We start from the raw sequence: 18,498 nt of genomic DNA, 5'->3' as shown, positions 1-18,498 counted from the left end.
TCAAGCAAGTTTCTTTCAACCAGTGGTGAACAAAACCATTATTGCAAATATTTACTTTTAATTAAAATTAAGCCTCGGATGAGGGTGTAGTCCCACAAATATACTGCTGGTCCCTCTGACAGTGGTTTTTGCATTAACTTGGGTGGGTGCAATGAATTAAATAAAAAGTGAAAACGTACACTCACAGTAAATTCCTCAGCTCCTATAAATAATCATGAATAGTGCTGGTCACAGACGAAAATGTTCCTCTAAATACCTAGCCTTTTCCAAAAGATTGTGCCAAGTGTGTTCATCAAGATAGGAGAATGAGGAAAACATAATCTCTTTTTTTTGCTGAGCTCAAGCATTCTGAATTTTATCTTTAAACTAATGAAAATCATCATTACTCATTACTTGGTCTAATTTTAACTGTCACAGATTTGCTATTTAACCACAAGCTAGTTGCATTTTTCTATCTCTATATGTGAACACAGGCATTTTACATATATTTTGAATTTTCTTTGAGCCATTTAGATATAATGTCATTGATCCATTTAGGGAAGTGCTTTGCATCACACAGGCCTCTACTGGGCTGGGATCCAGCACTGCACTTAGCACAAAAGCTGCTGACCCAGCAGCCCAGGCACCTGCTAGTCCACTGCCTGGGTGGGTGGTCCCTCAGCGGGCCTCGATTCTTCTATCTACTACTATTATTTTGACTCTGTCCCAAGGCGTGACATAGGTGATAAGATTGATGAAGGCATTCTTTAGCGCCACTAGTCTCTTTCTTTCCCACTGAAACAATTGCTTTTAAATCTTGATTTTTGACAAAGCAATCTTTCTTAGGACACATTATTACAGAATAAAACATGCCACATCTGTCTCTTCAGAGAAGCTTAAATCACTCTGTATGGTAGAGAACGTTGTCTCCAAAGCCCTAAAGTTATTCAAATAGAACCATCCTGATTAAGTTAGAGATAAATTGGATTGAGAGTCAGTCTTATTACTAAGAAAAAATGGTCATAAGAAACAGAGTAAAGAGTGTAAATGTAAGTAGAGAGTATTACCTCAGGACAGAGAAAAACAGAGTACAAATGCACTGAGGTCAGGAAATAAGCCAAAAAGGAAAGATAGAAAATAGCATTAGAAAAGTATAAACAGCTAGGGAAATGTAAGATACTATAATATGAAAAATTTATATTCCCTGCAGTTCAAAGTTCATGGAAGGCATGCAAAAAGTATTAAATACAAAAAAAGGCAGCACTGGATACAAACAGCCATGAAAGGAAAAGATCATAGCATAAAAGCAACTGAGTTGCCCTGGGTGGGAGGTGATTCACTTGTTATCCTAAATATGGGCCAGATACTACTGGGTGCCAGCTCTGTGAGACCCACCGTCCTTGGAGGAGTTAAGAGATTTTAAGGCAGTGTTTCAACACGACTAAAGTGTTAAAAATGGAAGTAATACCTTCCAATTAGGAGACTCTGAAACACCTTTTGATTGATGATCTCCAGAGCACACTGCGGTGGGGGCCATTCCTTCATCTTCTCTAGATCAAGAGTGAGGAAACCTGTGGATTCTCTACTTTCTGGAGGTGACAGAGGAAGCCAAGGCAACGGGAAAAGCCTGAAACAATAATAGTATATTTATAGTGAGATATTATAATTTAGGCACAGCTTTAATGTATTTGGTTGACTGGTATAGTAACACGAAAGTATTTCAGTATAGCAGGAAATAAAAGATTTCTGGGTCACTAGGGGGATTATTCTGGAGACAAATATGCTTCAGCTCATTAATCCAGTAACAATGCTGGCACCGTTCCTGTCATCTTGGCTCTGTCAAATGTATTTAACATTAACATGTGCATGTTCCATTTGTGTATTGCTATCCTACCAACTGCTATCAGTTCTGGAAGGTCAACAATTTAGGAATTAAATTGACACTATAAGAATACAAAGATGACTTATAATTTCTAAGCTTGACTGAAATTTGGAAATTCTCAATCCTCTTTCATATAGTTTCCCCACCCATCCTTCCTGGCTGGCTGACAAGTCAAAAGAAACTCCTGCTGTTCCCACCAGCACCGGGAAGACGGAGTTCAATGAGCTGTGCACTTAGAGGCCACAAAGGCAAATACAAGGCCTACATACAGAGAACCAACACACACAACCACATACCATTCCTCCGCTGGCAGAGGACAGAGACTACGTCATTATGCATCTCCCGCTGGCAGTCAAGAACTGGAAGATCTGTACAAGCTGGGAGGCAATGGCACACAATAAGGGGTCACGGTCATTGTTCTTTTGTATGTCTTCTCATCAGGGTCAGGCAAACTTTTACTTACAAGTTTTGCTCCTTGTGCTGGCAACAGAAGCATCGTCTCTCTGCTCCAGAGCCACTTTTCTCAACTTGACCTTTGGAGACTGCCTGACAGCTGATGCTAAGAAGCAGAGTGAATGGTTTTAACATACACACACACCATGCACACACGCATACCCCCCCACACACATACAGGTACACTCAGAGACACACACAGGGACATCAGATACACTTAAACTGTCACTCAATAAATAATAAGAGAAAAAAAAGCAGGACAACTTTTTTTTTAACTTAGAATTTTAATTATGTACATAAATAGCAACATGAGAATGAGGAGTTCTAAGACTTATACATTATCTCTAGGTGAAAGAATTTCAGATTAGTCCACTTGGAGTATGGCATCACCCAAGATAACAAAGAGGCCTAGTATAGTTTTTCCTGAAGAAGAATGCCAACTTACTACATTCAGTACTGACTTCTCTGCCATTTTTCTGTAGAAATACTGGTTTATCATATGGAGTTTCCAATGTTTACCTATAAATAAAAGAAAAAGAAAACCATAAATAAACAGTTCCCCCCAAAATAAAAACAGCTCTAAGGTTTTGCAGTTTGAAAATTCTTTAGGTTTAAGTGATCATATCAAATACTTATAATACCATTATATGACCATGAGGATGACAATGAGCCAGAGAAATCTGTAATTATTCCCATTTTATAAATGGGTACACTAAAAACCAGAAAGGTTTTGTGTTACATCAATACTACATGCAGATTCTCAGCTAGCTGGGTATCTGAGATAAACAGATGGATGGGTGAATAAATTAAAAATAAACGCTTAAATGGCACAGGACACACTACATCGCTCCCCTTCTGAAAACCAAACAACTACATTTCCATCCATCTGCTGGAGGAGAGCATGATTACATCATTGCTAGTCTGACGCATACCTTTCCTCACATCACCCCATCATTCTTTTCTGGAATGAAACACACATCAAATCCAAAGACACCAAAGACAAACCAACTCTTCTCCAGATTGCCTTTTTCCTAATACATAATGAACCTACTTAGCAATTAGAGGTTTATAAATATTTCAGTTTTAATATAAAACTAAAAATTCTTAAACATCTAAACCACTAACTTACCTTTTCTATCTCTGTTTATTAACCTGTTTTGAACTTCTCTAAGAATTCAATAGATTTACTGCATTGTTAAAAAAAAACTACAAACTGCCAGTAATCTATATTAATAAGGATTCAATAGATCATGGTAGTCCATACTAGGAAATTATGAAGCAGCTAAAGGAGGAATGAGATAGATCTATAAGTACCAACAGGGAAAGATGTACACAACATATTAAGTGAAAAAAAAAGCAAGTTCATTCAATATAACTAAACATGACACTGTCTACAAAGTACTCTTACCAAAAAATTGAACCTAAATCTGATTTAGCCTTCAGATCCAACTATCAGTTTATGGGAAATGCAGAGAGGAGAGGAACCAAGAGATAAACAGAATGACACTAAATGGATGCACTCAGCCACAGCCAGAGCATGGGAAATTTAAAGGAAAAATAAGCCCAGTTTTTCAACAAATAAATGACAAGAGAAAAATGAGGGAGAAGGAACTATTACAGTTTAAAAGGGACTTAAGACATCTGAAAATAAAGACAGTTTATATCTTTGTAAAAAAATTAAAAAACAAAAAAATAAAAGGGACTTAAGAGACTCATCAGTCAAATGCAGTGGCAGATCTTGTTTGGATCCTGACTCAAACAAAATAACTGTAAAAAGTTATTAACGAGACAATCAGGGAAATCTGCAAACTACCTGAATATTAGATGATATTACGGAATTAGTGTTAATTTCTTCAGGTGTGATAATAAAACTGCACTATGTGCCTGCATGGAGCTTTCAGTATACTTGCAAAACAGTACAAGGAATATGATCTCATTCTATCAAAAACCCAAAAGCATGTATGGATGCGTGTGCATGTGCATGTGCACGTGTGTGTGTGTGTGTGTGTGTGTGTGTGTGTGTGTGTGTGTGTATTACACATAAAGAAAAAAGTCTGGAATGATGTACCAAACTATCAACAGAAATTACCTCTGGGAAAGGAATGGAGGACAAGACAAGCTTTAAAAATATTTATCTAAAAAAACTCTTTACAACAAATATGTATCACTTTTATAATTAAAAATTACGTCTCCAATAAAGAGCTAACAAAAATTAAAAATGAAATCAAGGCTGTGTATATAGTAAGCTGAACTCTGGCCCAGAATATTTTTGAAAGAATGAAGTGGATATGTACATGGTTTTCCTTTATTCTGTGGCTCGTTGCCCCTGTAGAGAAATATAACCATATTCAGTGTAAAGTCTCTGAAGGACATGTGTGACTTCCTGGCTGCTTACCCACCAGTCGCCTTTCTAACAGCATATCTGATGCACACCGGGCTCCACTTTCCAGAGATGCCAGTTCTGCGGTGGGGTCTACGCCTCTGCTTTTTAACAAACTTCCCAGGTAATTTGTATAACAAAATTTGAGAAATGCTGATTTGGGGTTACTATATGAAAGGCTGTGATGTGAAAGAGGATCTGGATTTATTTTCTGTGACTGCTAAAGCAAGATCAGACCATTGTGTAGGAGTTACAAGGAGACGTATTTTTGCTTAGTATAAGAAACAGCTCCCTAAAAATTAGGACTGCCCAAAGATGGCTGTCCTGTGGGGTGCTTTTCCTATCAGTGGAGGTGAAAAGTGGGAACACACAGGGCTACAGAGAATTTACGCTTGAGGCTGGGGGTTGGGCCAGATGATCCTTTTCAAATTCTAAGATTATATGACTCTCTAGGTCTCTGAAAACACAGAGACAACTTGAGAAAGAAAACCTCAAACCCAGAGCTTTCATGAGTTTTAAATAGTAGCCATGCCTTATGATAAATGTGACACTGATTTTTTTAAACAAATTTCTATTATAAAGAAAATGCATATTCATTGCAAAAAATTTAAAAATACATAAAGTTATACAGAAGAAAAAATATAAAAATCATCCATAATCCTACTATCTGAAGATACATACTTAAATTTTTGTTGTATTCCTGGTCATTATCCTCTCTAAAAATGTATCACACTAGCCTTTTTTTTTTTTAAATTTAATAATTGTGCATATGTTCCCATGCAATTAAATATTATTGAAACATAATAACATTCCTCTTTATGGACATACCATAATTAAACCATTTTCCTGTAGCTGAATATTTAGATTGTTTCCAAATTCAATATAATCTAATTACCATGAAATCATAAGTGCTATTATATAATTTTTAATATATACACAAAATAATATTAACATAACTAGTGTTTTCTACTTAGCAAGTACTCAATGGGTAAATATTGAACATATGAATGAAAACAAATGGTGAATTGAGTATACGACCAGAAGAAATCACACTGATTGACTTTATCAGATACTATCCTAAATTTCTCTAGACTCAAGTTACTCAAATCCACAAAGAAAGACAGCGACACCTATGAATTCCCTATGTCACTTACTCTATATAATTTTGAGCTTCTCTACAATAGTCATGCATTCAGCAAATGTTTATTGAATGATTATTAGATGCATACAACTGTGCTTACTATAGTGAAATGCTGTCTGAAAAAAAAATAAGCCTAGGAAATAATTGTTTGAAATAGGTTTATAGACAAATCCCAAATGTCGAGTTCTAGCTTGTATAAAAAACCCAGGTACTTCTCAGGAACAAACACAATTAAAAAGTCACAGCACTTAAGCCCAGAAATTAAAGATGGAATGAAATATCATCTTGACCCTTATGTGTCCACACGAAGTTGAAATGGCTATAATTAATCAAATTAAATTAATTAAAGACAAGTCATTTCAATTGGTGCTAATAATGCTAAAAATAACCACAGAGTTTTCTTGTTCTTTACCTGATTAAAATGGGCAGAGCATGGAGTATTCTACTTATTTCCGGGTGAATTCTTCACATTTTCCGACTTGTAAAACAGAAAGTAAGAATATTAATGCAGTTTGAAAAGAAACAGTAAAACTTCTAAAGAAATAGTAGACTGTTTCAAAGTGCACATCTTCACCTTGTGACTGAATATTATCTGATGCAAAGTGACCCATGTCTCGGTAAACTGAAGGAATTACTAGGGCTCCCTGAGGGCCCTGCTGTAGAAAGTGACTCAGGCACAGAGGAGAGCAGGAAATAAAGCTCCATTAATCCTCACTACACAGATTCGGCCAACAGCTGATTTGATAAAAAATCCAATCAACAGTGAAAAGATTTCTTTACTACTTCATGCCACTGTAATTGTTAAAGAAGGTTACTGAATCACTTTGCTGTACACCTGAAACTAACACGACACTGTAAATCAATTATACTCCAATAAAAAAAAAAGAATAGTCATCATGATCTGAAACTAAAAAAAAAAGGTTTCACACCTATGGGACGGTTTCCTGTGGGTACTCTGCTCCGTATATCATCCAACATAGGGGCTAAATCACAAAACATGTTTACTCTGGAAGAGGTTATAACCAGACGGCACCCATTCCACCTGGCCACCATCTGGGAACATATAATTAGGTCACGTCATCAATGAAAAGTAAGGTAGGAAAGGTTCTAGTGGGAAAAGTTCACGTGTTAAATGTTTAAGGCCTTACTTGCTTTCCCAGATGTTTTTAAGACTTTAATTCTGAAAACACATTAATAAGACCTGATGTACGTCAAGGATCTGAGCTCTCATGAGATGGCAATCTGAAAAACACTAGGCTGTAGTTGGGTGGGCAATAGGGCTGTGACTCTGTGGTCTAGACTTGGTGCAGGTTCTGCTGGTGACCTTCTCTCGGAGTTATCCATGGGTGAAGGAGGGGGGAATGTGAGAAAGCAGGAACACACGCCTAACCCTGTAATTTCAGAGCATGGCTCCTAGGCAACTTCAGGCTTACTGAAGTGGTTGAGAACCTGTCTCTAAGCATAGTGATCATACATCTTGGCTTGCCCAAGTTATACATACTGGTTTATACTTATTGTCCCAGCATAATTAATAGTGCCCCGTTTCACTCTCAAGAGTATCCTGGTTTGGATGATAAATTATATGGTCACCCTACCTACAGACCACATTCCCTTGATGATGGAGTTCTGGGGAAAGAGGCCATACGTATTGCTTGGTGGATCATCACACAATATCCAGGTCTACTTGTTGCTCTGAACAGAGCTCTACAGGACTCAGCGCCTATGCCTTACACTATTCCTTGAGAGCCACTTTCACTCACACACACACACACACACACACACACACACACACACACCCCAGAGGCATTCTTGCTGTTGCTCTTCCAACTTGCCAAGCTCTTTCCTGGGATAGGACCTTTGCAAAACAAATCCCTTGACCTAGACTGGTCAATCCCAATTTTGGTCTGGCTAAATGCTATTCATCCTTTAGATCAAGGCTTTCCCCTGTCCTCTGCCCTTCGATTCAGATAAGAACCTTTTATTCACATTGATAGCATCCATGTACTTCCTGATTTGTGTAATTCTTTCATTCATGTTTGAATCCTTCACAAATATATTTAAGTTTCATGAGGGCACAATACTCCTAGGACCTCCTAGCATACAGTATTCAAACAGTTGCTGAATAAACAAATGAAATGAGCTAGAACCTAGAGACCTGATGAGTGTTTAAAAAAAAGTTTGGGTATGTAATTAATGAAGAAGAGATAAAAAGAGGCTTATGAAGGCAAGTGAGATAACTATGTCCAACAATTGGGTCTGTCATAAAAACCATGTGGTTCCCTACTTAGTTAATCAAAAATATAAGATAAGATATACTATCTTAGAATAAGATAAGAATATAAGATGCTAAATTCATAAACTTTTTTATCCTTTGGACATTAAGAAAATGAGTACATAAAGACATTCTTCTGGTTGAAGAAAACAACTGTTGCTAGGAAATTTTTCTTGTTTGACTACATATCACTTATAGTATAACAAAACATGACAGTCAAATATCTCACTAATGAAGTATTGAACCCATCCACCCTATTACAAATCAGATCTCTCTTGGCAGAAACCATCATCATCTCAGCAAAAACAACATTCTGACTTCAAAAGACAGTTTGTGACTTAGCACAAGCCAGAAATCAAATTTTTTTGCATTTTCGGACAGTTTTATTTAAAATATTTTACAATGCAACCATTCTCCTTATATCTAATTTCAATACATACTGGGTTTCATTGTTTTTTTAAAGTGATTGATACATTTTATTTAACCCAACACATCTAAAATACTATTATTTCAACATGTAATCAATATAACATCAATCAACATTAAAATTATGAGATAGTTTACAATCTTTTTATTTGTACCATGTCTTCTAAATTTGGTGTGAATTTGCGCTTACAGCATACCTCAGTTCAGATTAGCTACACTTCATGTAGTCAACATCTGGTGCCTGCCATATTGGATTGCAAAGGGCTAGAGGAATAAGCTAAATAGCACTGCACTGTGATGGTTAATTTTATGTGTCAACTTGGCTAAGCTACAGTAGAAATTTTATTTTCTTACCATGTCCATGCACATGAATAATAATTTCTATTAGCAAAATTGAAACATTTGTTTTAATCAAAATATTTATTTCTAATTAGTATGCACTGCCATATGAAGGGGGATTTCTAGCCAAACCTCTGAGGTACAGCAATCCACTTGAAATGTCTGATCCCCTCACCAGCTGAATTATTTTGATCAATTACTTAACTCCTCCAAAATGCAGTTTCCTCGTTTATAACATGGAGATAATAATAGAACCTGCCTCACAGACTCTTCCTGAGCATACAGTTAGCACACAGGGCCAAGCTCACAGCAAGTGCTCAATAAAAATGACCTATCCCAAAAGAAACGAAAATGAGTTATTTGTAGTGACGTGGATGGATCTAGAGACGGTCATACAGAGTGAAGTAAGTCAGAAAGAGAAAAAATAAATACCGTATGCTAACACATATATATGGAATCTAAAAAAAAAAAAAAGGTTCTGATGAACCTAGGGGCAGGACAGGAATAAAGACACAGACGTAGAGAATGGACTTGAGGACACAGGGAGGGGGACGGGTAAGCTGGGGCGAAGTGAGAGAGTGGCATGGACATATATACACTACCAAACGTAAAACAGATAGCTAGTGGGAAGCAGCCGCATAGCACAGGGAGATCAGCTCGGTGCTTGGTGACCACCTAGAGGGGTGGGATAGGGAGGGTGGGAGGGAGACGCAAGATGGAGGAGATATGGGGATATCTGTATGTGTATAGCTGATTCACTTTGTTATAAAGCAGAAACTAACACACCATTGTAAAGCAATTATACTCCAATAAAGATGTTAAAAAAAAACTACCTATCCTATGTGGTAGGTCACTTAACTTTTTTGATGAGGAAATAAAAGGTAAACATAAATGACCTGTTACAGACCCCAGTGAAATTCCAGTTCACTGGATGTGGTAGGCAGAATAACGGCCCCTTCAAAGATGTTTGCACCCTAATCCTGGAACCTGTGACTGTGCTACCATACATGGCAAAGGAGAATTACGGTGGCACTGGAGTTAAGGTTGCTAACCAGCTGACCTTACAATAGGGAGATTATCTTGGATTATCTGGGTGGGCCCAATCGAATCACATGGGTTCCTATAGTCTAAGAGGATGGAAGACAGGGTCAAAGAAATGGGACATGAAAAGGACTCATCTGCAGCAGCTGGCTCTGAAGACGAAGGAAGAGGGCTGGGAGTCAAGGAATGCTGCAGCCTCTAGAAGCTGGGAACTACCCTCAGCTGACAGCTAGCAAAGCAGACCTTGGTCCTATAACTGCCAAGAAACTAAATTCTGTCAACAACCTCAAGGAGCAGGAAGCGGATTCTCCCCTGGAACCTCCAGAAAGGAATGCAGCCCTGCTGACACCTTGATTTAGCACCGGACTCCTGACCTACAGAGTCTAAGATAATAAATTTGTACTACTTTCAGCCAGTAAATTTGTGGTCATTAGTTATGGCTGCAATGGGAAACTAAAACAGATAGGAGGACTTTTGACTAAGGAGTATAATAAGCCCTAGGGCTCCATTTTCCATGAGGAAATGTTACCTTCTCCTAAGCAGATGTCACATGACATCTATCATGGTTACCATTTCTAAAGTCTGTCCATTTTCTCAGCTTCTCACATGGATAAACTCAATCCTTGAAACAGCCCCATGAGGTACTACCCCCATTTCCCAAGAGCACCAGAGCGACTTCCCAAGGTTTCAAGGCTTGTAAGAGGTGGGGGTGGGGTGGGAGTGGGGGAAGAGCCCGGTGCACCCACTCTGGAGTCCACTCTCTTGGCCACCAGGCCATGCTGCATCCTGCCTTGTCTACCTTTCCTCATACCAAAAGTGTATGCCTTTCGAAAAAGCAGACTTTTTTTTTCAGGATTTCTTACTTTTTATTTTGTTAAGTAATGATGTTTTAAAAAAAAGAAAGGGACTTCCCTGGTGGCACAGTGGTTAGGAATCTGCCTGCCAATGCAGGAGACACGGGTTCAATCCTGGTCCGGGACGATCTCACATGCCGCGGAGCAACTAAGCCCGTGCGTCACAACTACTGAGCCTGCGCTCCAGAGCCCACGAGCCACAAATACTGAGCCTGTGTGTCACAACTACTGAAGCCTGTGCGCCTAGAGCCTGTGCTCCGCAACAAGAGAAGCCACCGCAATGAGAAGCCCACGCACCGCGACGCAGAGTAGCCCCTGCTCCCCACAACTAGAGAAAGCCCGCGCACAGCAATGAAGACCCAATGCAGCCAAGAAAAAAAAAAAGAAAAATCATTGCCTAGTACCTTTATTTCTTAGAATTTTAAACAGCAAAAACTAGAAAGGGCACAAATTCAGAACAAATTTAGCTTTATGGAAAACCCACCACATTGTCCTTATTTTTATTTTATTGTGGTAAGAACGCTTAATATGAGATCTGCCCTCCTGACAAATTTTTAAGTGTACAATACAGTAATGTTAACTATAGGCACTATATTGTACAGCAGGTCTCTAGAATGTATTCATCTTGCATAACTGAAACTTTATACCCACTGATTAGCAACTCCCCATTTTCCACTCCCCCCAGCCCCTGGCAACCACCACTCTACTCTCTTCTTCTATAAATTAGACTATTTTAGATACTTCATTTAGATACTTCATTTTAGATACTTCACAGAAGTATTTCTCCTTCTGTGACTGCCTTATTTCAAAGATGATCACTTTAAAATCACATAACTTACAGCAAAACTTGAGTGTGTTTAGAAAGCTAAGGAATTTCGAATGGAGAAAAAGAAAGCAGGACACATTTACTCAGATTGATGGCTGCTGCTTCCCTTTCAATTTCCTGCTGAGCCAGCAAAGGCTTGAATACAACTATAAAAAGCTCAGCTTTAGAAGTTCTGCTCAGTTTTCATGTTAGTAACAGGTTTACATTTCTTTTATATTTTCCTTACCTTCAAAGAATTATTAAGAATTTTCTTTTTAGTTATTGTTGGTCTTTAACAGTCATTCTACAATTCTTTGATAGTAACTTGTCACATTTTTTAAAAATCTAGTGAAAATTAAACATGACTTTTAATGAAACACACTGCTGTGTTTGGCTAATGTAGAAGACAACTCCAAAAGAGCTATCTGTGACCCTGGAGCCTGACACCCACAAATAGCCTCCATCTCTGAAACTCAGGCTTTGAGCTGGGACTATTCTGAAAGGGTTTCAGATTAGCAACGGACAATCAATAGTTTCATGCTTTTATTAAACATCTAGAGTCAAAGAGTGAAAACCGTAACGGAAAAGATCTATGAATCAACTACATTAAGTACTTCTGATCATCAAAAGGCACCAAAACTGAAGAAACAAGCCTCAAACTGGGAGAAGACATCTGCAAACATGTGACCAAAAATATTAGTATCTAGGAAAAAATAAAGAACTCTTATAAATCATTAAGAAAGGAACTAATGACCCACATGAAAAATGGCCAAAAAGGGCTTCCCTGGTGGCGCAGTGGTTGAGAGTCTGCCTGCCGATGCAGGGGACACGGGTTCATGCCCCGGTCCGGGAAGATTCCACATGCCGCGGAGCGGCTGGGCCCGTGAGCCATGGCTGCTGAGCCTGCACGTCCGGAGCCTGTGCTCCACAACGGGAGAGGCCACAACAGTGAAAGGCCTGCGTACCAGAAAAAAAAAAAAAAAAAAGGCCAAAAGACATAAACAGGCATTTCAAGAAGAAACCAATAAACATGTGAAAAGATGCTCAACCTCATTAGTAATCAAAGGAACATACATTAAAACAACAATGAGAGATTCTGAGACCATTTTGACATGCCAGACAGCGAGGAAACTATTGCAGAGTCCTTGTGTCATGTCAAAAGGACGCAGAGCCAACTTCTACTGGCCAAAATGGAACAATCTGAACTCCAACAAGGATAAGAAATACAAAGCATTCAAACCCAAATATATTTAAATCTACAAATTCAAAATGATTCTCAAAAAAACCCCACTAATTGGTGACCTTCTGAGGATGAGAGGGAACCAATTTATTATTTTGAAAACCAGATAAACAAGAGCAAAAATTGAGCATTTATCCTAACTTTCCTATAATTGTGTAACTAAATAGTATATGAGGGGAAGTAGTTCCTTATTAAAGTGTTCTAGCTATTATGTGAAATGACAGAAATAGAATATCACCATTTTCCAACTCCCAGTGAGTCAGTAGGTCTAGGTATTGAGCCTCAATAGCCACTAACACCAAAATGGTAAAGTGAAGCAAAAACTTAGATGCCTACATAGACCTATAGCCTTGCCAATAGGATCAAACACGAACTTGATTAGGCAGCCTCTGGATCCAGTGGCCAATCTACAGGAAACGTAGAGAAGAAAGGAACACGTTCAACTGCACCGTAAGCGTGCAATCCGCAAAACCCAAACTGTTGGAAACTCTACAGGTCCGACACGCCAGGTTCCTTTAACAGATACAGTGTAAGGAAAATAAGAGGATGGAAGGGGAACCAGTAGATTAAGTGACTTAAAAGGAATATCAAGTCAGAAATAATCATGGGCAAGACTAAAGTGACAGGGATAAAGACTTAGGTGATAAAGCCATTAAGAAAAACAGGGAAGTTACTTCCTACTATGGAAGTCAGGATAGTAGGTAGTTTTGGATGGAAAGAGAGGAATGTGATTGGGGTGAGCTACATGGAAGGGCTTCTGGGGAGGCTGGCAAAATTCTGGGTTTTTGTCCTAGATGATGGTTACAAGGGTATGTGCCTTATAATAATTCACTCAGCGATAAAAAAATCAATTTAAAAATTGTTGAAGGAAAGCACATTATTGTGGCAACTGAGGAAATCTGACTATGGACTGTATATTAGATAATGATTATGTAAACAATGAAATGTCAACTTTCCTGAGCATGATAATGGTATTGTGATTATATCAGTAAATGACCATGTTCTTTAGAAATATATGCTGAATTAGATATGGGTAGAAAGCGCAGTATCTACAACTAACTCTCAAATGGTTCAGAAAAATAAAATACACATGTGTGTGAGCACCCAAGCATGTGTAAAAAGACAAAGCAAATGTAGCAAAACGTTAATTGGCGAATCTATGTGAAGGGTATATTCATTATACTATTCCTGCAACTGTTCTGTAGTTTTGAAATATTTTTTCAAAATAAAAACTGGGGAACAAAGTAAAGACATACACACGCACGCACACACACACACACACACACAAACACACAAACACACCCCACAGTGAAAAACTATTTCAAAGGCACCAGACTGGCAAAAATGGAAAACTTGTCATCTAGTAAAATTGATGTGCAGACATTATGAACTAGGAATCCTGGCCTAGAAAAACTCTTTTTTTAATTTAATTTAATTTAATTTAATTTAATTTTTGGCTGCGTTGGGTCTTCGTTGCTGAGTGCGGGCTCTCTCTAGTTATGACAAGTGGGGGCTACTCTTTGTTGCAGTGCATGGGCTTCTCGTTGCAGTGGCTTCTCTTGTTGTGGAGCACGGGCTCTAGGCGCGCAGGCTCAAGTAGTTGCAGCATGTGGGCTCAGTAGTTGTGGTGCACAAGCTTAGTTGCTCCGCAGCGTGTGGGATCTTCCCGGACCAGGGATCGAACCCGTGTCCCCTGCATTGGCAGGCAGATTCTTAACCACTGTGCCACCAGGGAAGTCCCTGGCCTAAGAAACTCTTAATAAACTATGACACATGTACAGAAATATGCTCAAAGCTGTGTGTGCAACGACAATATACTGAAAGCCACCTAGTTAGCCATCAACATGGGTATTTTCCCACAAAGAAATATTCCATAGCAGTGTAAATTAATAAATTACGGGCATACACAACCCATTAACATAATGTTTAGGGAACAAAACAACTTGCAAAATAACACATATAGTAAGACTCCATCTAAACTATATATTTATTTATATGTATATTTGATATTTATATTATAAAGGCAAAAAACAGGCAAGCTCAACTACAGTGTTTTAGAATAAATACGTTATGTGGTTCAACTAAAAGAAAAAGTTTAAAGAAAAACAATGGAATGAAAAGCACAAAATTCTGGATCGTGGTTCTCTCTGGGGAGATGGAAGGGCCCAGGAAGAACTTGGAAGACATTGGTAATTTCCTATTTTTAAAGATGGATGGTTTGTTGGTGTATGTATGGTCATTATATTGTTGGATTTTAAACTGTAAATATACATATATATGCAGTTATTTTATATTATATATGTTGTATTTTATGACATATTTTTATATGTTCTTTTATCTCAAAAAAAGAAAAAAAAACCTAGACCCATTATGATGACAATATTTCTGGACACACCCATCTTTGCTTCACAGTTCAGACAAAGAATTCATTTTAGCTGAAGCAGATAAATTCCTCTTCACTGACCAATGACAGGACTGAAAGACCACCTCATCCAAACTTCGTTGATAGAAGACTCAGTGCAAACATTTAGAATTAATTCCTAAAAGGGAAAAGAGATGTGGCAGAGCAAAAAATGCCACAGACTGATGGTTTCTGAGAGTAATACAGCTCCATGGGAAATAATATAACTGAGAACTGAACCATCATTCATACCACTTAAAATTTCAGGGCCCCATTATTTGATCGTGAAATGCCATTGTCTTTTATTGATTTCCCTGCCCCCCACTTGTTGGACTTTGTGGGTTTCAGTATTTTTTGTTTGTTTTTGCTTTATTAACGAGAGCAAAGACTTAAGCTACCCTGGAACAGGAATCTTTGGGGGCCCGGGAATTCTTTGAAGGGAACTGAAGAACACCTCATGGAGGAGATATTTGTCTGTTTCTTAGCATGTCTGGAAATTGGTTTTCAAGTTAGGCTTCAATTACCAGTCTCAATTAGGTGCAATCTGATTCATAATTGTTTGTACTATAATAATGTAACAGATGTACCTACTTTTGGTTGTAAGTAGTCAAAGAAACTTGTGGAATGCGGGGATCTAGTTCCCCTGCACTGGAAGTACAGAACCTTAACCACTGGACCACCAGGGAAGTCCCTCAGGGCCCCATTTTAAACACAATGTCCACAAATTTCTTTGACTATTTACCACCAAAAGTATGTACATATCAAATAATTCCCCAAATCTAACTATATCAAATCTTGAATTAATAAGGCCTTCTGATATTTTTCATTTAAAACTTGTGCTAAATGTTTAAGTAGTCAACATCCATTTTATTATCTTCTATGCACAACAGATAGCTGTCAGGACAACTGTGCTTTGAGAGTAAGTGAATGGAAGAACACTAAGCTCTCAGTGACGCTCAAGAGGGCAAGAGCATAGAAGGAAGACCAGAGACGACATGCAGACCAACCCCAGGCTAATTAGGCATCTTTACTATCTAGCTCCCCAAAGACTTGCATGTAAATACGAGTAGCTGTAATATCCAACGTTTTCAAATTACAATAAAATGCTGTTCTGCTTAGCTTGCATTCCAACCACAGTCCCATTGGTGTGCACGTGTCTGCCTGACACCACAGTGAGCGCTCAGAGGCTCCCAGGGGATCCCCTCCACCATAGCTTTCATGTGCATCGGTTCTGCACTGACACCACAGTGAGCACTCAGAACTGAGGAGGAGTTTCATTTTCTACATTTCTTTCTAAGGCTGTGTATAGTTTTCCTGACATTCTGTTTCCTTTCCCATATTAAACTCAGTGTGGACTTCAGGAATTTTTTAAACAGGAAAGAAAGCTTCCAAAGAAAATGTCAGAGAAATGAAAATAAAACTATGAGCATTTATTCTTTAAAAGGGATTGCCAAAGGGCACTTGATATGAATATAGAACTTCCTACTCAAGAGCTAGTTTAAACAGGCTCAACAGAGACTAATTCATTTACAAATCACCAGTACAATAATTAGTCTTAAGATTTCACTGGAAGATTATTTATGTAACTAATGAGGAGGGCTTATAATTTATTCTGTTAATGTTACTTCCAAATTCCAGTTTGAAATCCTGGGTTTTGAGATAGGTATGTATGTATTTATCTATTTATCTATCTATTTATTTATGGGCCATGCCGCATAGCATGCGAGATCTTAGTTCCCCGACCAGGGATCGAACCCATGCCCCCTGCAGTGGAAGCTCGGAGCCTAACCACTGGACCACCAGGGAATTCCCTAGGTATTTATATTTTTTAAAAGGGTATTCTGATTTGAGATGACAGGAGTCAAAAGTATTCTATGATACAGAAGGTATGTTAATAATAAGAACCCTAATTCTTCCTTATCGAGCTGTGCCTCTGAGTGCTTGGAGGAGGCATGATGCCTTGTTCTATATTCTCTAATCCTTATCAGAGGAAAGAGAGAATGTCCCAGCAAACATAGGCAACATTTAATCAGCTAAGTGGCTGTGAGAAGAGACAAAAAAATGACCTGTCCTTATAATTCCACAACCTTTTCCCCTCTGCTGTTTGCCCACCAGTCAGCACAATGGCCTGTAACTGGTGGCTGGTCCCGTATTTGCCCTTAACTGGACAGTACTGATAAAGCGAAGAACAAAGCCTATGGTGAATGAAATATCAAGAGGAGTCTCGGTTATTTGTCTTTTGCTGGGAGCATAGCATGTTCCCTTTGAATCTAGTTTTTTTTTTTTTTTTTTTTTTTGCGGTACGCGGGCCTCTCACTGTTGTGGCCTCTCCCGTTGTGGAGCACAGGCTCCGGATGCACAGGCTCAGCGGCCATGGCTCACGGGCCCAGCCGCTCCGCGGCATGTGGGATCTTCCCAGACTGGGGCACGAACCCGTGTCCCCTGCATCGGCAGGCCGACTCTCGACCACTGCGCCACCAGGGAAGCCCTGAATCTAGTTTTGATAAAACTTTCAGATAATATGCAACACTTTGAGCAAACTGTAAATACAATACAGTGGAAATTATGGTCTAAGACTGGGGTGGAATGTATTTTATGGCCCCCACTTATTCAGCCCTGCTGAAAATAATCAAATGCACAGAGGTTCTATTGCTCCTCCAATAAAGGCCACCAGAGAATCTGAGCTAGAAGCATAAGGAAATACAAACAGAAAAAGCAAGAGCAAGCAACAGGGCATCAAGAATTTTATAAAACCTGAGAGAAACCACATATTTAAACCAAAAGGAAGATAATGAAAAAGATCTTTCTCACCTTTTGAATGTTCTCCTTCCACAAATCTTCTACGACTATGTATCCACGTAAACCCCAGTCATATAATTTCTCCCCACTGACCTTGAAACAAAATATAAAAGATACATTGCTATTCCATACATGAAGTAGTAAGGAAGAGAATTTTGTTTTCTTTTGCCCTGTTTCCAAAAGAACTGTATTTAAGCATACGACAAACAAAGGAATCTTGGAACATACACATTAAAACTGTGCAATGTAAGCAAATAAAAGATAGTAAGAATGATAGCATAAAAAGAAAAAATAGCTTCCCAGTGTATAGTTACTGTTTAAAATAATTTGCCATAAATTATAGGTGTATATTTCAAACTTTCACAATTTCAAGGAAAAAAAATGTAGATCATTACTGATATGGGAAATGCCTGAAGATCAGACAAGAAGGAAGGCTTCTACCTATCACATCTAGCATGTAACAGCCAAACAAGTCTGAAAATCAAG

General features: G+C 38.4%; 1 protein-coding gene across 2 annotated transcripts in view; it reads right to left on the bottom strand.

The window, feature by feature from the left end:
- Positions 1–2,595: 2,595 nt before the first annotated feature.
- APOO (apolipoprotein O) overlaps positions 2,596–18,498 on the bottom strand; it is a 58,088-nt gene continuing 42,185 nt past the window's right edge. For both annotated transcript variants that reach the window (XM_060003125.1, XM_060003126.1), the window contains 3 exons: positions 18,025–18,105; positions 6,248–6,313; positions 2,596–2,833 (listed from right to left, as the gene is read on the bottom strand). In XM_060003125.1, coding sequence (XP_059859108.1) covers positions 6,278–6,313; positions 18,025–18,105 — 117 coding nt within the window. In that variant the 3' untranslated portion in view covers positions 2,596–2,833; positions 6,248–6,277. The remainder of the gene's footprint in view (positions 2,834–6,247; positions 6,314–18,024; positions 18,106–18,498) is intronic.

The sequence above is a fragment of the Delphinus delphis genome, chromosome X (genome assembly GCF_949987515.2).
Source record: "Delphinus delphis chromosome X, mDelDel1.2, whole genome shotgun sequence".
NCBI classification, from domain to species: Eukaryota; Metazoa; Chordata; class Mammalia; order Artiodactyla; family Delphinidae; genus Delphinus; species Delphinus delphis.
Note: the sequence above shows the minus strand (reverse complement) of the source record. Positions and strands in the feature narration are given on the sequence as shown.